This window comes from Muntiacus reevesi, chromosome 18 (assembly GCF_963930625.1).
Source record: "Muntiacus reevesi chromosome 18, mMunRee1.1, whole genome shotgun sequence".
Lineage (NCBI taxonomy): Eukaryota > Metazoa > Chordata > Mammalia > Artiodactyla > Cervidae > Muntiacus > Muntiacus reevesi.
The window spans coordinates 8,373,780-8,395,960 of record NC_089266.1 but is presented as its reverse complement, the minus strand read 5'-3'; the positions used below and the strand labels follow the sequence as shown (position 1 = coordinate 8,395,960).

Genomic DNA, 22,181 nt, shown 5'->3' with positions numbered 1-22,181 from the left:
TGGGGGCTCCTGCTAATGAAAAGTTGAACTGGGAGAATAGTTTGGATTTTCAGAGGGCTTTATTTACAAGGTTTACAGTTATTTCCATGAATACTTAAGTGACTGCTCATCACCCCCATGTTAAGGCTAGGAATACTCCTTCTACTTACTTTCCCAAATCTGTCTAGTGTGCAAAATCTGAAGGAATAAGATAGGAATGTGTCTGCTGTATTTAAAATGGATAACCAGCAGGGACCTACTGTATAACACACAGAACTCTCCTCAATGTTATGTGGCAGTCTGGATGGGAGGGGAGTTTGGGAAGAATGGATACAGGTATATGGCTGAGTCCCTTCGCTGTTCATCTAAAACTGTTACAACATTGTTAATCGGCTATAGCCCAATACGAAATTAAAAGTTAAAAAGTAATCATAAAGTAAATGGAAAGAAGATATGAATGCGTCCTGCAGTGCCTGGTGCCAGAAAAACGTGGGCAGTGTGGGAGAGCAAGACTTGAAGCATATGGAGCCAGAGGCTGCTGGTGACTCTTGTGACTTCATGGACTATCGTTCGCCAGGCTCCCCCGTCCTTGGGATTTCCCAGACAAGAATACTGGAGTGGGCTGCCATTTCCTTCTCTAGGGGATCTTTCCGATCCAGGGATTGAACCCTGGTCTCCTGCATTGCAGGCGGATTCCTACCGACAGAGCCACCAAGGAAGACCTAGCCAGGGGCTGGTCTATGGGAAGTTTTTCCAGTCACCAGATAAAACGTTGGAGGCAGAGAATCCAATTCTCTTCATCTCAAAACAGAAAGTATCTCTGGTTAAAAAAAAAAAAAAAAATGCAATAATGTATCACATAAAGTCGGGGCTTCCCAAGTGGGAAGAACCCACCTGCCAATGCGGGAGACATGAGACTGAGGTTTGATCCCTGGGTCGGGAAGATCCCCTGGAGGAGGGCATGGCAACCCACTCTAGTATCTTGCCTGGGAAACCCCATGGACAGAGGAGGCTGGCGGGCTACAGTTCACGGGGTCGTAAACAGTCGGAGACAACTGAGCAACTGAGCACGCATGCACACCACAGACAGTTACAAATGCCCCGTACTTGTCTCTTTCTTTCTGGATGGGAATCACATCAAGATGGAATTTATCAGAATTCTTGTGTTTATAGGATGAAAAATTGCAGCAGGTGCCGCAAGCTCTGAGTTAAGGTACCCTTTTTCACACATCCCAACTACCAAAAGTAAAAACTAAATAAAAAAAAAATTATTTGGTCACGCTGCACAGTATGCAGGATCTTAGTTCCCCAACCAGGGATGAAACCTGTGTCCCCTGTATTGGCAGGGCAGAGTCTTAGTTCCTGGACTGCTCCCCCCAACCAGGGAAGTTCCTAAATTTTGATTAAGTAAGAGATGAATTAACTTTCTATTCTCTCAATAAAAAACCATATTGCACAGTCATCATATAAAGAAGTGATCAAGCAGTATTCAGCTAAAAAATGTAGGGAAATAAATTACTCTGGAGACAGGACAAGTAGTTGACTGATTTTAAAAAAAATGCTAGCTTTCTGAATTGGGGGGATGCTTCTGAAATTTGTCCACTGTTTAAAAGTTATAATCTCAAATTTCTTTTCTCATTCTAAATAAATAATTCCATGCGCATCGTTAAAGAGCTGTGTAAACCCCACACACAAACCTGGCTGCCTCTCTGTGCCCTATATAGCTTCTCCATCTTCTGTACATGTACGTCCTTCTGTTCTAAATCCTGGAGTGATTTTTGTTTCCCGGTTAGACCCTGGCTCACAGGCCATGAGCAAACTGTTCATGTGAGAAAGATGAGCAGACTGACAAAGTAAGGCCAATGGACCAAAGGGGAAATTGTGGATAAGGTGGAGGATGGTTAGAGATCAGAAACAAATGACAACAACAAAAGGAGCAGCAAGGGGACACCCCAGAATATGAGGAAGGCTGACTCATTCTTTGAGTCCTGCTTACTGGGCAGCAGGTCACCAAAGAGGCGGGCGTGTCTCACTCAACCTGTCAATGCTCGTGAGATTAAACCCAAGGATACACATAGGGAGGTGCGATCGGGGACTGAGGGGCAGAGGCCCTGGGAGGGGAGACGGGAGGTGAGAGAATAAAAGAACAGCCACGGAGGGTCGGCCGGACAGACAGCACTGTGGCCTGGCCTGGGGAGCCTGAAGGTTCCAGAAGAAACCGCGGCCCAAGTAACCTGGCAGCAGAGTGAATGATCTCCAGGAAGGCGGCCCATCTCTAAGACTAGGGCATTCAGGCTGGCCCAAGGAAGCAGGGAAACCCCCTCCTGCATCCTCTAGGGGCCAAAGAAGAGAGGGAGAGGAGAGGCAGGGGGTGGGGAGCAGTTGGCATCAATGCCAGCCAGAGAGAGGAATCGCAGATGGTAGGCAAAAGGGCAGGTCTTTTAAAGGACAAGAACCCTGGGACTTCTCAGTGGCTATAAGCAGGCTGATAATTGGGGCAAATGGCATTTTCTATTCATTAAACTTCTTAATAAACTGCTGGGTTAAGAATACTTGTTTGGGACTTCTCTGGCAGCTCAATGGTAAAGAATTCACCCGCCAGTGCAGGCTCAATCCTTGAACTGGGAAGATCCCACACGCCTCAGAGCAACTAAGCCTATCCACAATTACTGAGCCTGTGCTCTCAGAGCTGGGGAATTGCAACTACTGAGCCCACATGCCCCAACCACTGAAGCCCCAGCGCCCTAGAGCCTGTGCTTCGCAGCAAGAGAAGCCGCCACAATGAGAAGCCTGCACACCACAACTAGAGAGCAGCCCCCGCTCCCCACAACCAGAGAAAAGTCCGTGCAGCAACGAAAATCCAGCACAGCCAAAAATAAATAAAGACAATTGTATAAAGAAAAGAACACTTGTTTGGTTTCTGGAGCCATCCCAGGAATGCTGGAAAAGGGAATCATCTTGGGCAGTATTTTATTAAATTAATTGCCTCCAAAAATTTCCAGTATCCAGCCAGTCCACATCTCACCGCTATAAGCACGGCTACTGTTCACATCTCCAGCTCAGCACGGCATTCTCGGTTCAGGATCACGGACACCCGTCACCAAGGAAGAGCGCCAGCATCCGTAGACCGTTTAGGCACTCTGGTGAGAGGATGGCTAAGTAAATTCAGCAACATCCACTCTGACGAGCCACTCAAACTGTAATTAGGGAATCCATGCATGGGATCTGATTTTAATGTGAAAAGAACAGAATTAAAAATTATCTGTACAGAGAATATGCAACTCTCCGAAAAAAACATTACATCTCTTTGCTAATCAAACAATACGACTGTGCGTGTGGAAACAAGTCCAAAGGGAACACAGAAATCAATGTTGTAAGCGATGCGATTGGAGAATCTGTCCTTTTAATTTCCTGTTCACATTGTTTGGTAACAAGTAACGAACAAGATTACCCGGGGCTTCCCAGGTGGCTCAGTGGTAAAGAATCCGCCTGCCAATGCAAGAGATGCCAGAGATGTGGGTTCCATCCCTGGGTCGGGAAGATTCCCCCGGAGTAGGAAATAGCAACCCACTCCAGTGTTCTTGCCTGGAAAATCCTGTGGACAGAGGAGCCTGGCAGGCTACAGACAATGGGGTCGCAAAGAGTTGGACACGAATGAGTGACTAAGCATCACCACAATGAACAAAACGAACAACCAAATACAGAGAAAAGGGCAAGAGAGAGAGAAGAAAAGTAAAGGCATGGGCTTGGCAGCTAGAGCGTCAGTCCCCAGGGACCAGGAAAACACTGCCCCCAGGAAGATCGGCTCCCCACGGCTCAGAGTTCGGTCACCACCCCTCGGGGCCCCTGCATGGACCGGAAGTCTACCTCCCCCGCTTTGGCCCCCACGATGTCATTCCACCACCTGGCGTTGTCCCCACGACGTCGACCCTGAGTAACCTCTGCACAAAAACCCAACACCTGCGCCTGGGTCCTGCATCTAGAGTCCAAGTCACTTGTTCATTAGTGAGGTTTGCAAACCACCACTCCCCCTTATCCTTCCGAGTTGATTACCACAGTCCTTTGGCTGGAAGATGACAGGGGTTGCGTTTAACCCACTTGCAAGTGGCTTTGGGTTACAGGAGCCTTATTCTCTGGCTGAGCCCCGATCCTGGTGGAAACAAGAGGCACAGTCCAGGGGAGGACTGTGAAAGCCCCAGGACGTGGATCAGATTGATCCGCAGGACAAGCCCGAGGCGGCCTGCCAGTTCGCCTCTGCCCAGGTCTGCCCAGCCCCTCCTGGTAACCATGCTTGCGGCAGTGATCCCCAGCCAGTCTGCCCCAACACGCCTGGCGCAGCCGGGACAAGGGACCCAGGCACACTCTCAGGGAGGTCTACGGTGGACGCAGCCAGCCCCTGGTTCCCAGGTACAGCCTTGAGAGGCCGAGCAGGGCCCAGTCACAGCCCAGGCTTCACGGTACACCTACCCTTTAAGAGTTCTGGGGGGAGCAAGGCCTCCCCACGAACCAGAAAGAAGGCAAGGCAACCCCCATCTCTCATGGGGATCCCTCCTGCCTCGGTCTGGCCTCTGAAACCCTGGGCCGGGGAGGGCACTACTTCCTGGGGAGGGGGTGATCTGGCCCTTCTCGCCCCACCCAGCACTTCCAGGGGCCCTTGGGAAGCTGGGGGCCACACACACAGGCCAGAGCAGCCATCCAGGGTTCCTCTCCCCCTTCACAAAGCCTGCATTTCTCAGAGGATGACCAGGACCCGAGTTCCGTTCAGAGAGGGCGGGCAGCCGGCTGCCCCGTGCACTGGGATCATCTTCCTCTCCCCCTTCCTATCCCAGAGGCTTGCAGGCTGCCAGCAGTCACGCTTTGCAGAACCAGGTCAGATTAGGCCCGGAACAAAGCTCGGTTGTTGCAAGGTTTCCAAGAGGCCACTGACAGCAGGACGCCTGGAGCCGCCTCCCCCTCCCCCAGGTAGCACCTCAATGCCCACCACCCCCCTGCCCCGTTCACGTGGGCTGCAAATGGACCCGGCCCCAGGGTGGGGACAGGGAGATAAGGCAGGGAGAAACTGGGCTGGGAGCAGAAGGCCACACTCAACCCAGGAGACCTGAGGCCAGGACGCCCTTCCAGAGCGGTGCAGAAAGCCACCAGCCTGCAGGAAGGAGCCAGCCCTCAGCGATGCCCGGCACACTCTTCTAGGAAGAATAACTGAACCTACAGGGAGGCTCGAAACAGGCCAGGAACTTGCAAAATGGATACCCCCAGCTCAACCAGATGCTCCAGCAAAACCATGGGTACTCTGCCTCTCAACAGAGTTTCTGGGCCCAGTTACAGCTGCCCAACAGGGAACGGGCAGGCTGACCAGCCACCGGCCTCAGGGATCCTTCAGTCCTGTCAAACTCAGGGCCCGATGGCCCCAGGCCTGACCTCAGGACCCCCGGTCCCAGAGCCCTGTGACCAGCAGGACAGACTCCCTTCCACCAGTGCGTCTGGATAGGCAATCTCTTGTAGCTGCCACGGGGACTCACTGGCCAAGGTCTCCACTGGAGCACTGTGGGGGCTGTAACCTTGTATGCACCTCGTTGGGTCCCCAGGGGGCATCCCCGGCCACTCATACCCACAGATCCCCCATAAATCCCCTGGCGGTGCCTGTGGCTGGGGTGTTCCAAAGTTACAGCTCCAGGGACTTCCCCGGTGATCTAGTGGTTAAGAATTCACCTTGCAATGCAGCGTATGCGGGTCTGAGCCATGGTGGGGGAGCTAAGATCCCGCATGCCGCAGAGCAACTAAGCCTGCAAGCCACAACTAGAGAAAGCCCGCATGCCATACGGAAGACCGAGCATAGTCCAAAAAAAAAAAATTATAAAAAACAAAGCAATGGCTCCTGTAGGGAATCCAGCATGTCACCTCCCTCCCCACCCACCACTTATCCCCCCACCTGCCCCCTCCTTCTGCCCCCCCAAGGCCTGGGCCTCTCTCTCCAGCCCCCCTCCCCCCGAAAGGCCACCAGTGGGATCCGCCCAGGAACTGGTGCTCAAGGCCCCGGGGGCCGGGCCCAGTGCTGCTGTGTGCTGAACTCTTCTTATCAAGTACATCTTAAGCAAACTGCAGAGCCCACGCAACGCTGCTCCAGCTCATGGACAAACAGCGGTGCGTGCAGAAACAAGGTCCCACCCCCAGGTCCCATCCCTGTGGGGCCTGGGATGGGCAGGGACGCTGGCCCAAGAAGCTGGGCGGAGGATGGTGGGGGGTGCCTTTTCCAGCTGTCGGGGTCCCTGGTGAGATGCCCTCTGCTGACACACACGGGAGCGCCAGGCACGTGGCCGGCCCGTCCTTCCACCTGGATGTACATTCCAGACCGCTGCCCGTGAGGGGGCAGCTTGTGTCCCTTCTGCACCCGGGCTCACCCAGGGGCTGGGTGGCCTCAAACTCAGGTGCATTGCCAGGTGCGTGGCACTCCGTGTGTGGAACCCCTCAGGACAGGCAAGTGACTGTGGGTCATGGGGAGAGGTGAGCGGAGGGGTGGGCAGATAACTGCCAATAGGCTGGGGAGGGAACGGGCTGCAGGATCAGGCTCCAGCAGCTCCCCAAGGACTGGGAGGGCCTCTGGGTCCGTAAAGGTCTGGGACCCTCGGCACCAGTCCAAGGGAAACACAAACAGACCGCTGGAGGTGGCTCTTTCTCTCTGCCCAGGTTCCTGCAGCAGAGCAGGCTGGGACCTGAGGAGGCAGAGGTGTGGCAGCCAGAGGCAGGCGGAGGGGCAGGGAGAGACGGGGAAGGAACTGGCCTTCCCCCCTCCCTGCCCCGCCCTCCTCGCCCTCACCCCCGGCTCCCGCTCCAGGACTTGCTCCTCTCCTCTCCGCTTCCCAGAACACAGCTCCCGGGGCGCTGGGCGTGGGGAAGGCTGCTTGCCGGGCTAATCTCTCTAACTGCAGCCTCCCGCCCTGCCCAGGGCTCTGAGTAGCAAGTGTTCGACCTTTGGTAGGCCAGGTACCGCTTCGGAGATCTGAAAGTCACCAAGTATCTCCAAATGATCCCCCCGGCTGGATTTTATTTCCCATTTCTGTGGCTTGTGGACCTCAGCTAAGCACCCTCAGCACTGAGAACTCCCAGGGGATCCGGGGCCACTGAAAGGCACAGTGGCCCAGTATGCAACCAGACGTCCCCAATTCAGCACACTGGAGAGGTTCAGACAGCAGCCCGCTCTGACGCCCAGGGGCTGAGGGAGACGCCTGGGCCACAGTCCTGGCCTCCAAACCAACAGAGGCCCAGGGAGGGTGCCAGCAGCCCCCTCGGGCATCCTGGCAAAGCTGGTGACACCCAGCCTCCTTGTGTGTGCTTCCTGTGGGTGATGAGGACAGTGAAGCAAGCTACGGATGGCGCAGGCATTCAAGCCTTTCACGCATGAGCTCATTTCATCGTTACAACAAGTCAGCACTGCCCCTGTCTACCAGATGAGGCAAACGAGACACACGATGAGATGGAGGAGGTGCCAGCCTACGATTTAATTCCGGGAGCCCCTGCTGTGAGCCACTGGGCCACACTGCCCGCAGCTCTGCCTGGACGGAACGTCGAGTGAGGTGCATCCAGGAAGTGCCTGGAGCAGAACTGGAACTGCCAGACACAGAGCTGTTCCCACGCACCCCCCTGACATCCTGCAGCTTCAGTGGGCACTCATTCTGTTCCCCACCGAGAAGGACCCTCTTTATTCTCCACCTTCTCAAAGCTGCTCATTCCTCAAGGCCCATTTCAATCTCGGCTTCCCCAGAAACCTCCCCTACCCAGGGCAAACCAGTAGTGTTTGGAGACTGTACTGCTGAGGGGTGGGGCGGGCACAGGGTGTTAACTAGCCAGGTTAACACCCGGCATCCTGCCTCCCTGAGAACGCAGCTTGCTTGCAAACAAAGACCACGTCTTTCCATCATCTTTGTACCCTCGAGGCCCTGGCTCTACAGGCTCAGCGCATAATGTGTGTCCCGGGAGTGTTTATCTAAGGCACTCAGGGTCCCCTCAAACACTTTTAAAATTCCTCCCTTTTCAGAGACTCGTGAATGCTCAAGCCAGCTCTACTGACAACATATTTGACTTCTTTCTTTCTTTCTATTTTAGCGTCTAAACAACATTTATTATTCACTTGGCTTCGATGGGTCTTAGTTGCAGCATGCAGGATCTAGTTCCCCAACCAGGGATCAAACCCAGGCATGCCCCCTGCTCTGGGAGCACAGAGTCTTAGCCACGGGACCACCAGGGAAGTCTCTTGATTTATTTCTGAGCCCACAAATAGGTCCCAAAGGAATAATCCCACTCAATCCAGGTGAAAAATAAAAGCACTCCTGGTTGGCTGTCCTTGAATTTTTTGACGCTGGGAATCCTTCAGTTTGATGCTTTCCCTAATTTCAGGGCACTGATGCTACATGGGAGTCAGAACTGGACCCCCATCAGAAGGGGACCAAGCGGCCACCCCGCCCCTGGGCCAGCCCCCTCCAGCCCAACCCCACACAATGGCAACAGAGTGACCCAGCTTGCCTTGGACCATCGCCAGGAGGAGAAGCTGGAAGAGGTCCAAGCTCTCCCAGGCCCGTCCTCCGGGGCCCTGCCCCTTCAGGCAAACACCGGAGACAGGGAGGCCGCCTCTACAAGAGCTGGTTCCTACCCACCTGTGAACACCACTCTGAAACCTTCCTCTTTTTTTTTCATTTGCCAAGGCAGGAGGGAGCAAGCGTGGAGAAGACACATCCAGCCTGCCTCAGAGGCCCTCTGGCATCTGTGTAGGAGGGTCTCAAAGTCCCCCCAGGAAAAGGCCAGCTCACTGGGGGGACTCTGGTGGCCAGATTGATCAGCAGAAGGCAAAGTGTGAAGAGCCAAGGGCAAGAGCCAACTGGTGTCCCTGGGCCACACCAGGCTGCCGAACTCAGGGAAAGGGCGATGCCCACAACCATCTCAAGTATTTGGAACCCGCTGGGGAGAGAGGCCGAGCGCCAAACCCTCGCCTATGCCACCTGGAAGCCCCCTCTTCCCCACCATTACATCAACGCCCCCACACTCCTGAGAGGGAGCTGTGTTCAGGATGGGTGAGGGCCATGCTGTTTCCAACAGGGGGTGAAAGTTGAAATTCGAAGCCACTGACCCAGAAGGCCATTTTAGGGGAAGTTCTGAGTAATTCTCTTTGAGACGAGTTATTCTTTATTACTTGTTTTGTTTCTGAAAAAATGGAAAGCAGGAGAAGACTGGGAAAATGTCCCAAAGGCAGAGGGATGGCCCAAAAGACTTCTTCAGCTCCAACTAAATACCACGACTCTATCTTCTTATCAAGAAAAATTAATTCATGAGTCCTTGGCAGAAAACTTCATGTCCAAGTAGATTAAGGGGAAGAACATGAGGAGAAATTTTGCAGGGTTAGCAGAAGAGATGCCGTTCATAACTTGACCACTGAGGAAGACAAAGGATCTGGCCTGGATCCTTTGGGGAAAATCACAAATTAAAAAAAGGAAGGGAAAAAAGAACAGATCTAGATTCCCCTTAACCAGACTCTCAAGGCTTGTGACCTCAGTTTACCCATCCTCAAAATGGAACTTCAGAGGACCCAAGGGGAAAATGCTTATAAAGGATCCTGAGTGCATGGTGGGAACTGGCCAGGCCCCTTCACCTGTCAAGCCTGCTAGTGAAGCTGGGATGCCAGCAAACCAAAAGGCATCCTGACACCCTAAAAGTGAACCCCAATGGGCTTCAGGTGTAGCTGGATGGTGCCATTTGGGAATTTCTGGTGCTCCACTGGCTAGAGGAATAACAGGAATTCACCTGAAGAAAGGATGCTAAGACCTGGACCACCAGACTCAGAAGCTGACCCCAAGGAAATTCTCTACACAGCCCCCTCCCACGCACACATAGGCACGGAGGGGGACCCAGAACGCCCGGACTCTCGGCCCCTGTCAAGTCAGCGATTCCGGAGAAGGTACAAGGCGGAAGGAGGGTGAACAGGAGGGACGGCCAGCCCAGGGCAGCGGCTCCCACGGTGGCCCCCTCCGGACACCTGAGCGAGTAGTGGCCGACAGACGGGGGCAGGAGACTCTCCGCCAAGGTCAGAATCGGGGCCCAACAGTCTTGGGGGTCAGAGAGTTCGAGCACCCGGACTCCCCAGGGCACCAGTGGCCGAGACCCTGGAGCGGCGACGTAGAAGCAGAGGAGAAAAGTGTGGCGGGGGTGCGCCCAGCGTCTGGTCAGCGACCCCGATTCGGGGCGCAGCTGCGTCAGCTGGCCGGTGGGACGCCCCACACCTCAAAGCTTGCCCCGGGACCCCGACCTCCCCCCGGCTCCGGGCGCGGCGCCCACCTGTGTAAGACTTCTTCATGGTGCCGTCGCGGCCGCCGCTCCCAGCAGTGTGGCGGGGAGGCCGCGGGGCTCGGGCTCCCAGGTCGCTAATCCCGGGCCGGGAGTGGGAGGGGTGAGGGCCGGGAGGAGGGGTCGGGCCCGGCCCCGCCCCGGCCCGGCCCGGCCCGCCCCGCGGAGGTGTGCGCCGAGCCCCGCCGCGCGCACTCACACCTGGCGGAGCCCCGCGCGCCGCGCATCCCGACCCCCGGCCTGGAACGCCAGCCCCGCGCCGGGTCCTGAGCGCGCCCCGGTTCGGCCCGGGGGCGGCCCCTGCACTGCGGCCCCAGTGCAAGCTGTCCGAGGGTGGGGGTCGCCAAGGTGGCGACCGTCCCCAGCAGCCACACCCCCCCGGGCTCGAACGGTTCCTTCCGGGGCGTCGCCGGCACTTTTCCAGTCCAGAGTCTGGGCGAGGCGGGGCCTCGCCAGGTGGCAGCGGGAGGAGGGGCGCAGGGAGCGGCCTGGGGCCGGGTGGTGGTCCTTCCGCACAGCCCGGGGAGGATCGGAGTCCGCCGGCCGGCTAAGTGGACCGGGCAGGACCGGGCAGGCGAGGTCCCTACCGTATGTGCCCCGCTACTTTCCTGATAATCCAGAGGGCAGACTGCCTTGACTGCTTGATGAACTGGGGCCTCAGTTACCTCATCTGTACAATGGGTACGTTGGACCAGATGATAAATTCTGTTCCATCTGAGAAATATCGAACACCTTCCCGGCACCAGGTACTGTGAGCGGTCAGGGCCTCGATGTTGGAGCGCAAATAAGAGGGCACGCGTCTTTATATGCAGTGAGGAGAAATGTGAGTTCCTGATCAAAAATTGTACAGAATTCTCTCTGCTTTTGTATCCCTAAAGAAGTTTTCCATAAGAAAATGATTTGTTGTTTTAATACAGAGGGGAAAGTGATGAATTTTGCCTAGCGGGCGTTGTCAGAGTTTTACTGAGGTAACTCCAAAACAAGGTTTTAAAGAATGAGCAGGAATGTGCCAGGCGGCCGAGGTGTTCCTGGAAGAGGGAAGGGCGCGGCCTCCCAGAACCTGCGGAGACAGATACGCAAGGGCCCGCGCGCTCCAGGGATGAAAAAGGGAGCAGAGGAAGCGATTCCGGAAGCGCCCCCAAGCTCTCAATCCAAAGCCTGTACGGAAAACGGAGGTAGAATTAACATCACTAAAACACCCTCTTTCCTTTTCCCTCTCCTCAAAAGTCCAAAAGCATTTCCGTTGCCTGCTAGAAAGTAGAAAACCTGCCTAAGTAAGAATTGAGGCACACTTGATTCCACCAGATTGTTCCACTTGCTCCCTTTCTTAAGAAATCTGTCCAGCCACAGGCCTGCAGGTCAGGCCATGAGACCCGTCCCCCACCCTCTGGCTAGACTGTTTGGACCAGAGTGGACGCTGGACTCCACCTGGGTCAACCTCTGGCTCCTTATCTGGGGACCTGGGGAAGAGGCAAGGGAGGGGAGAAGCCACAGGCCTGGAAACTGGAGATGAATTGTTAATATCTGTCCTTGGTTTCTGGGATAGCCACACACGCTCCCCCAAAGGCCACTTGCACAGGCTCCTGCAAATTTCACTCCAGCCAAGGCAGAAGACTGAGTTCTGTCCTGATTCTGGCCAGTAGACATGATGATTGCACCCCCGTACCGCCTGACCTTCCCACGGCCCAACTGCCTATCAAGAATCTGTCTAATGGGCACATTAGGGGTTGGTCACTTTGCTTAGCTCAAGTCACAGGTGGTCTGGTGCAAATGCATCCTCTGAGCAGATAGATCCTGGAGTCATGGAGGACCCTTGGGTGTTCTCTGAGTGCAGTTGGCCCCTTCATGCTAGCATTTCAGCCTGTGGGTTATAATTCACAAGTACTTGGGCACCTAGGGACGAAGACCCATGTGCTGTACTGACACCGTGTGTGTGTGTGTGTGTGTGTGTGTGCGCGCGTGCGCTAACGCGTGTGTGTGTGTGTGTCTGTGTGAGCACTCAGTCATGTCCGATTCTGTGTGACCCTATGGACTGTCGCCCGTCAGACTCCTCTGTCCATTGGATTCTCCAGGCAAGAATACTGGCGTGGGTTGCCATTTCCTACTTCAGCAGATCTTCCCAACTCAGGAATCAAACCCACGTCTCTGCCATCTCCTGCAATGGCAGGCGTATTCTTTACCACTGAGCCACGGATGGGGAACTAGTGATACTGCACATACAAAAAAATGCCAAAAATCTGAAGGAAAGACAAGAGAAAGAAGGAGGAGGAATGAAAGCCTTTTCAGGATGCATGAAGGTTAATAGTTTAAGCATGAAATTTTAATTTTATGGACAACTCTCTTTAAAATGTACGATATAATCACTTGCCTCCGTGACTTGTTTTTCAATCGCTAAGCCATGTTGACTGCAGCATGCCAGACTCCTCTGTCCTCCACTATCTCCCGGAGTTGTTCAAATTCATGAGTAGAGTATATCAAATGTTAATCATTTTCTCCTGGCTCAAGGTCATCATAAATGACACATTTAACTGTTACAGACTCACATGTTGCTCCTTCAACATAAACGCTTTCAGATAGATTTTTTGAGGATCTTCAGAGGATGCCTTGCAGTAGGTGTTGCACCTCTCAAGGGGAATCCACCCACTGCATCCTCATGTGAGGGTAGAGAGGGCTTAGCTCAGGAAGCTTTGTGGTGCTGAATGAAAGAAGCCAACCTGAAAAGGCTGCAGAATATATGATTCCAGCTCTACGACATTCTGGAAGAGGCAAAACTACAGAGACAGTAATTAGTAGTTGCCAAGAGATGGGAGGAATGAAGAGGTGGAACTCGGGGATTTATAGGACTGTACGACACTAGCGGTGGATACGTGACCGGAGACATTGATCCAAACCCATAGGATGTACGACACCTATGTAACCCTGATGTAAACTATGGACTTAACAATAACTAATTAATAAATTAATAATAATAATTGGTAAAGAATCTGCTTGCAATGCAGGAGACCCCAGTTCGCTTCCTGGATCGGGAAGATCCCCTAGAGAAGGGAAAGGCTGCCCACTCCAGTATTCTGGCCTGGAGAATTCCATAGACTGTATAGTCCATGGGGTCGCAAAGAGTCAGGCGCAACTGAATAATTGATAATCAAATATCAATACTGGCTCATCAGTTGTAACATGTAACATGTACCACTCTAATGCAACGTGTATCATAAGAAGGGAGACACCAAGGGGGTGGTGCATATGGGAACTCTGATTCATTACATTTTCCTGTAAACCTAAAACTGTTCTCTCTCTCTTTTTTTTTTTTTTTGGCTGCACCGTGATGCACACAGAATTTTAGTTCCCCAAGCAGGGGAACCTGCGCCCTGCAGTGAGAGTGATGAGTCCTAACCTTTGGACCACCAAAGAGTTCCCTAAAACTGCTCTTTGAAAAAAAAGTCTATTTAAAAAAAAATGTTTGTGGGTAAGGTTTTTTTTTTTTTTTTTGTGGGTAAGGTTTTTATCTCATGGAGTGGATTTTAAATTAACATGTAAGCTTTTAAGGAATTACGTTCTTGGACTCAGAAGGATGAAGGCAGGACAAAATGAAAAAGAGGCTTTTGGACTCAGTCTTTTAGAGGAAGGACGCTGGCTGAGAAAGTTATTTAGTTGCAAACTCAGTTTTCCAAAGAAAAAGGAAGTGTGACTCAGAGGACTGAGCCAAGACTGGGAGAACAACCCCCCAGGGCTAAGTCCTTGAAGAACCCTTGTGAGGACCCATCTGCACAGATTTACAGGGTGAGAGCCTGCACCCGGAGTCTGAGCCTACACCACGATAGCTGAGACTTTCAGGGTCGGGTGAGGATATTTTCCATGTGGGAAGGATGTGAGTTGTGGCCATGGGCAGGCTGTGTCAGACTATGTTTTCCCAAAACCGTCACAACGTCATCTCCTAACCCTTCCTGCTCCCTCACCTGTGAGCTTGGCACTGTGTCCCTCTGTGTCGCCTTCCTTGCAGCTGGGAAGGCTTGTTGTTTGATTGTAACCCTTGACCTTGGAGCCCTGAGCCACTCAGCAAGGATCTGTTCACCCAGAGACCTCTGTATGCAAGGAAGCCCAGAGCACTGGGGGTCTATGAGTTACCTATTGCCACATAACAAGTTAGCACAAACTTAGTGGCGTAAAATGACATGTTCATCATGGCACAGTTTCTGTGGTCAGGAACCCGGCCACCAGTTAGCTGGGTTATCAGGTTTACTGCATCTCCCAGACTGCAGCTGAGGTTATTGGCAGAGGCGGAGTCTCATTTGAAGGCTCAGCTGGGGATGTGTCCACGTCCAAACTCACGTGGTTATGGGCAGACTCGGCTCCTCAAAGCCTCTTAGATGGAAAACCTCAGATTTTAGCTGACTAGATCCGAGTTTCTTGCCACAGGGGACTCCCAACTTAGCAACCTGTCCATCAAAGCCTGTAAGAAAGATGGGTCGCTCAGTTGTGTCCGACTCTTTGCAACCCCATGGGCTACAGCACACCAGGGTTCCCTGTCCTTTACCACCTCCCAGGGTTTGTTCAAACTCATGTCCATGGAATCGGTGATGCCATCCAACTGTCTTATCCTCTGCCGCCCCCTTCTCCTTCTGCTCTCCTCATGCCCTCAGTCTTTCCCAGCATCGGGGTCTCTCCCAAGGAGTCGCCTCTTCGCAAGAAAGATAGTCGGCTGGCAAAATGGGCATTACAATCTCGTGATCTGTTCATGGAAGCGGCCGCCTGTGAATACCAGGAGGTAGAGTTCACTGGAACCATCTCAGAAGCCATCTGCCACGGGGCGGTCACAGCAGCCGCTCAGGTGGGCAGTCCTGGACTTTAAGTCTTCCCAGCCCAGGTGCAGAAACGTGAGCACAGAGCCTTCCTGGGGTCCCCTTACTGTACCTTTTCCCATCTTCCTGCCCCAACCACGACCTCTGCTGTCTGCCTCCATTTCTGAGCTCTGTGGCTTCTGCTCACTTTTTCTTCTCTCTCCTGTCAACTTCTTTCTGGCCCTTTCCCTGACCGATCCCCCCCAGGATTCCAGGCCCGAATGGTCAGACTTGGCTTTGGCAGGCCACCTGGGGGTCACTGCTTTTGTCTCCTGCCCCCAGAGGGGCTGGCTCACGCTGGGCGGTATGGCCACCTTTGCCTGGCCTCAGCTCAGCCCAGCCGCCCTCTCTGCTTGGCTCAGCGTCTCTGCTGAGTCAGACTCTTCTCTGACTTGTGGCTGTCCCCGAGCTTGAACTTGTCAGATGACTGGGGCCTTGCTGTGTGTGTACGATTTACGGTAAAGGTGTGGCTCTACTAACATTCTCCTGTGCAATGTGGGAGTGTATCTGCCCCCAGCTTTCCAGAAAGCACTTGGCAATGAAATTTAAATGACTTTAAAAAGTGCCCAGGTGCTTTGTCCCAGTGATTATACTCTTCTCGTTGGTTGATTCAATATATATTTCTTGATGACTCATGATGGTCCCTGCCCTCTAAAGCTTATACTTTAGTAGGGGAAACAAGCATTAGTCAAGTAACCAAATAAGAAGGTACAGTGAGGACTTCCCTGGTGATCCAGTGGATAAGACTCCATACCTCCGAGGCAGGGGATATGGGTTCGAACCCTGGTCAGCGAACTAAGATACCACATGCCACAGCTCAGCCAAAAAATAAAAATATAAATAAAATATGTTGTATGCAGTTTAAGTTTTATGAAAAAGAAGACGGTACAGTGAGGGTGTACACTAAAAGGTTCACATCTGGGGTCTAGGGTCTGGGGGAGCGTCTTTGTAGAAGGGGAGATTGGGCTGAGATCAGAAAGGTGAACAAAAGTTAACCAGGAAAAGCAAAGGGGAAAGAGTCTGCAGGCAGAGAACAGCCTCGCAAGGCCTTGTGGTAGGAAGAAATATGGTCCATATAAGGAACTCAGATACAAAGATGATAACCACTCTAATAGCAGAAAGAGAAGAGGAACTAAAGAGCCTCTTGATGAGGGTGAAAGAGCAGAGTGAAAAAGCTGTCTTAAAACTGAATATTCAAAACACTAAGATCATGGCATCCAGTCCCATGACTTCATGGCAAATAGAAGGGGAAAAAGCAGAAGCAGTGACATATTTTATTTTCTTGGGCTCCAGAATCACTGTGAACGATGACTGCAGCCATGAAATTAAAAGACACTTGCTCCTTGGAAGGAGAGCTATGACAAACCTAGACAGCTTATTAAAAAGCAGAGACCTTTGCCAGCAAAGGTCCATATAATCAAAGCTATGGTTTTTCCAGTAGTCATGTACAGATGTGAGAGTTGAACCATAAAGAAAGCTGAGCATTGAAGAATTGGTGCTTTGGATTTATGGTGCCAGAGAAGACGCTTGAGAGTCCCTTGGACTGCAAGATCAAACCAGTCAATCCTCAAGGAAATCAGTCCTGAATATTCATTGGAAGGAGTGATGCTGAAGCTGAAACTCCAATACTTTGGCCACCTCATGCAAAGAACTGACTCATTGGAAAAGACCCTGATGCTGGGAAAGATTGAAGGCAGAAGGAGAAGGGGGCGACAGAGGATGAGATGGTTGGATGGCATCACCAACTCAATGGACATAAATTTGGGCAAACTCTGGGAGATAGTAGCTGACTGGAGCCTGGCATGCTGCAGTCCATGGGACTGCAAGGAGTTCCAGAGGACTTAGCGATTGAACAACAGGGCAGTCATCAGATGGGGGCAGGGAGGGCACACATCAGCCAGGGCTGGACCTTCGAAGGACACACCTTAGAAGGCGCCTCTGAACTTTGGCCCTTGTCCCCTCGGGCTCGCCTCGCCTCCTCCTCCTCCTCTATCCCTCTGCTGCCCTGCGGGAGGAGGAGCCAGGATGAGTTTTCTGATGGGAAAACTGCAGCCCAGGAATGAGGGAGGGGAGGGGTGGCATCCTCGCTGATATTTCACCAGTGACTTCAGCTCAAGGGGAAGCTGGGAATCTCTGGGAAGCATCAGTAGGAAATGGCAGGCCACCCCGTGTCTTGGGTCTTGTCTTCATCACGGCCTTTCTTGTTCACTCCACTCCACGGCAAGCCCATTTACAACCGGCCCCCGACCCCTCTCCACCGCACCCCTCCCCACCCCCACCCCCGCCACCTCCCCCAGCCCACACCGGTGTCTTTGCTCCTGATGTCTGCTCCCCTTGGAACACCCTTTCCAGGCAATCAAATTGGGTCTTTGGAACCGGATGGAGTTTCTCCTCCCCCTCCTCCCCACCCTCCCCCCACCCCTCCCCCCTCTCCCCACCCTCCCCCCACCCCTCCCCCTCCTCCTTCTCGGTGGGGCTTCTCCTCCCACTGAGCTGTTTCCTCTGCCCTTATCTTCGTAGCCGGGTGAAGCCGGAGTTATCTGAATCCATTGGAATCTCACTGGGAGCGAACGGCCACCCCCACTCAGCCCCGCCCCCGGCCCATTCACTCGGAGTCTCTGGGGCGGAGATTTCTGCAGGCTCCCTGGGCTGAGCCCGCCCGCCTACTGGCGGGAAGCCAGAGGTCCGGGCTGAGGTCCCTGCGCCGCAGGCTCTCAGCACGGTGCCTTCCTGCTGGAGCCCAAACTCCTGTGCCTCAGCTTCCTTGTCGGCCTCGAGGGGATAAAGATGCCTGTCCTGGGCGGTCCTGGGGTTGTGTGGTGACCCAAGTGGCGTCCCCAAGTGGACGGTGAGCGAGAGGGCAGGAGCCACAGCTTCCTCGGTGCTGCGTGCGGAAGGGGAGGAAGGGCCGCCGGTGGGAACCAGGCCCCAGGCGGAGAGGAAGGCCAGGTGTCTCCACTTATCATAAGAGTCTCCAGAGTAAGTGAATGTTCACTGGCTTTCATTTAAAGCATAAATAAATACAGGGCCTGCCAGACAGGGCCAGTGGGAGTGTTGAGAAAGCGCTGGAAGCCCTCAGGGGCTGCGGGCGGGCGAGGTCACAAGGGGAGTCGGGGAGACACAGGAGTCCCCATCCCATGCTCTGGCTCGCCTTGGCCGGTCCTCATGTTCTACATGTGCCCCTCAAGGGGACTTCACTGGCGGTCAGCTGGTTAAGACTCTGCGCTTCCTCTGCAGAGGGTTTGGGTTCGAGCCCTAGTCAGGGAACTAAAATCCTGCGTGCCACATGGTGCGGCCAAAAAATTAAAAGTGCCCCTGGAGAAGTTGCGAGATAAAATACAGGATGCCCAGTTAGATTTGAGCAAAATATAATTTTTGTAGTGTAAGTATGTCTCATGTAGTATTTGGGATACACTGGTGCTAAGACATGATTGTTTATCTGAAATTAGAATTTAAATGCGCATCCTGTAATTTTACTTGCTATATCTGGAAACCCTGTATTCTCAGTCCCCAGACCTAGACACGTAGTCCCGGAAGGACGTTTTGACCATCCCCCACTCAGGGTCCCCAAACACCAGGCTGGGGACGGGGCCAGCCTGTGACAAGCCCTCACCCTCAGAGGCAAAAGGAGACCAGTGAGCACAATGCAAAGAGGTGAGGTTCTGGGGCTTCGTTTGGGGCCTTTTTTTTTTTTTTTTAAACAAAGCTGAAGATGTTCAACCTCAGTTCAGTCACTTAGTTGGGTCCAACTCTTTGGGACCCCATGGACCGCAGCACGCCAGGCTTCCCTGTCCATCACCAACTCCCGGAGTTTACTCAAACTCATGTCCATTGAGTCGGTGATGCCATCCAACCATCTCATCCTCTGTCGTCCCCTTCTCCCACCTTCAGTCTTTCCCAGCATCAGAGTCTTTTCAGATCAGTCAGTTCTTCACATCAGGTGGCCAAAGTATTGGAGTTTCAGCTTCAGCATCAGTCCTTCCAATGAATATTCAGGACTGATTTCCTTTAGGATGGACTAGTTGGATCTTCTTGCAGTCCAAGGGACTCTCAAGAGTGTCCTCCAACACCACAGTTCAAAAGCATCAATTCTTAGGTGCTCAGCTTTCTTTATAGTCCAACTCTCACATCCATACATGACCACTGTAAAAACCATAGCTTTGACTAGATAGACCTTTATTGACAAAGTAACGTCTCTGCTTTTTAATATGCTGTCTAGGTTGGTCATAGCTTTTCTTCCAAGGAGCAAGTGTCTTTTAATTTCAGGGCTGCAGTCACCATCTGCAGTGATTTTGGAGCCCAAAACAATAAAGTATCTCACTATTTCCATTGTTTACCTGTCTATTTGCCATGAAATGATGGGACCAGATGCCATGATCTTAGTTTTATGAATGTTGAGTTTTAAGCCAACTTTTTCACTCTCTTTCACTTTCATCAAGAGGCTCTTTAGTTCTTCACTTTATGCCATAAGAGTGGTGTCATCTGCATATCTGAGGTTATTGATATTTCTCTTGGCAATCTTGATTCCAGCTTGTGCTTCATCCAGCCCAGCGTTTCTCATGATGTACTCTGCATATAAGTTAAATAAGCAGGGTGACAATATACAGCCTTGACGTGCTCCTTTTCCTATTTGGAACCAGTCTGTTGTTCCATGTCCAGTTCTAACTGTTGCTTCTTGACCTGCATACAGATTTCTCAGGAGGCAGGTCAGATGATCTAGTATTCTTATCTCTTTAAGAATTTTCCACAGATGTTCAAAGGACTGGTCTTGTCTTTTTTTTTTAAGATTTATTTTTTATTTATTCATTTATTTATTTTATTTTTGCCTGCGCTGGGTCTTCGTTCTTGTGCACTGGCTTTCTCTGGCTGTGGCTCTCGGGAGTTATTCTTCGTTGCAGTGCACAGGCTCTGGGCACTCGGGCTCTGTAGTGACACGTGGGCTCAGTCATCCCACGGCGTGTCAGACTTGGTTCCGGACCAGGGATCGAAACCATGTCCCCTCCATTGTAGGTGGACTCCCCACCACTGGAGCACCAGAGAAGTCCCAGAGAGCTGGTCTTTATCCTGAAAATGTCCCTTCCTCTGTGTACAGATGTCTACATGAGAAAAAGTCCTTTAAAAAAATAAACAATGATAATAGGAAGTAGCATGTGTCTTTTTTTAGATATATCTTTTTGTCAACATTAAAACATAGTCACTCCATCTTAAAATCTCCAATTAACAGGACTTCCCTGGTGGTCCACTGGCTAAGACCTCGTGCTCGCAAATACAGGGGCCCGGGTTCGATCTCTGGTCAGGGAAGTAGATTCCACATGCTGCAACTAAGAGTTCTCAACCTGCAACTAAAGATCCCACATGCCTGAACTAAAAAACATCCCACGTGATGCAACTAAGATCCACCATGGCCATGTAAATAAATAAGTAAACTTTTTTTTTTTTAATGTCCAATTTAAAAAGCAAACAAAACTGGATTGTGAAATCTCAAAGCCAGGGGAGGTAAAATAATTGTCCCCATACCAGAGTCAGGTGGGCGTGTGCCAGGGCCCCAGGCTCCAGCCTGACAACCTCCCAGCCTGAGCCCCTCCATGAGTCCCTGTTCAGCCCCTCCTTTCCCCATTCCCAGCCAGTCCTCCAGGCAACACCTGCTGCCCACCCCACACCTGCCTCTCAGAGCTGTTCTCCTACCATGGGAGTGCGGCCTGGCTGTTACCTCCGGCTGTGTTTCTTCCTAGCCGGGATCCTCGGGAAAAGCCCTAACCTCTCTGATCTTGCGTTTTCTTGCCCTTGGGATGGAGACAATGACCCCGGTGCTCAGGACCGGGGAGAGGCTTCACGGGTGTGTCCACGTGCTATGTTCTTCACGTTGCACACTTATAGTCTGTGCAGCTTTCTAGTGTCAGTGCCACAATTCAATGAAACCGTTTATTAAAAATTAACAGCTAAGTTAAGCCTCCATTAGCAAAGAAGCTTCCCAATTGAGAGAAGCTGACACGCTTTATCTTGCTTGGAAATGTTGTTATTTGTTGTTGTCATTGCCTCCAACTTTTAAAAGGGAGCAGTAATTTATTACTTGTTGCCTGCATGCAGCTGGCAGAACCCACCACTAAGGAATGAAAAGATCTTCAGCTAAGCTCACACTTAGGGCAGTTCAATGAGGTCTTATTTTTCAAAATTAACCTTCAAACCCATTACATTCCAGGAAACTAAAAATTTACACTAGTTTTCCATTTTTAATGGGCTTACAATAAAAGGAAATATTTACAGCTCAAAATAAATTCAATGGCACTTTAAGTTCATTTTTCAAGTCATCCCAAATAGACATAAGAGACAGAGAAAGACACATAAACCATGTAAAGAGAAATTTGAAAGACATAAGCATAATAAAAAAAACAAGATGCCCATCTCCATGTAACAGTAAACGAGGCAAGGTCTGGAGCCACACCCAGCCCTCTCAGCTATGCATGCGGACAAGTAGAAGGAAGCAACCATCGCTTCCAAGCCGTGACACCCAGGGACTGAGCAACTGGGTCCCCAACATCCCTCCAGGAGATGGATTCTCTGAGCCAACAGGAAACGCCTTCATTGTTCTCGAGTGGGACCACCAGGAGGCCAAGTGGAAACAGCTGGAAAACCGGAAGGCGGTGGGATGGGGGAGGATTGAAGAGAAAGAAACATCTACTCAAGATGAGTCTAGGGACTTACCCAGGGGTCCGGTGGTTAAGAATCCACCTTGCAATGCAGGAGATGCAGGTTCAATCCCTGGTCAGGGAACTAAGGTTCCACATGTTGCAGAGTAACCTAGCCCATGAGCCACGACTACCGAGCCTGCACACTCTAGAGCCTCTGCTTCACGACAAAAGATCCCACGTGACGCAAGTAAGACCCAGTGCAGCTGAATAAATAAATACATATTATAAGTAAGACGTCTGAAAACCCGAGCCCCAAAACGTGGGCAAAGCTAATGCTAATAGAGACACTCAAGGAAAATCAACCATGGAGATATGAAATCACACCATGATTTCCATAAGAAATGCAAAT

General features: G+C 52.0%; 1 protein-coding gene across 3 annotated transcripts in view; it reads right to left on the bottom strand.

Annotated features, from left to right (window-relative positions):
• The window catches only part of SEPTIN9 (septin 9), a 177,138-nt gene extending 166,721 nt beyond the window's left edge, over positions 1–10,417 (bottom strand). For 2 of the 3 annotated variants that reach the window (XR_010659765.1, XM_065911007.1), the window contains exon 1: positions 10,300–10,417. Coding sequence is in view for 2 of the 3 variants with exons in the window: in XM_065911007.1 (XP_065767079.1) it covers positions 10,300–10,318 (19 nt within the window). In the remaining variant the exon portion in view is untranslated. The remainder of the gene's footprint in view (positions 1–10,299) is intronic. The other variant, XM_065911011.1, reaches the window with a different exon arrangement.
• Between the last annotated feature and the right edge of the window lie 11,764 nt (positions 10,418–22,181).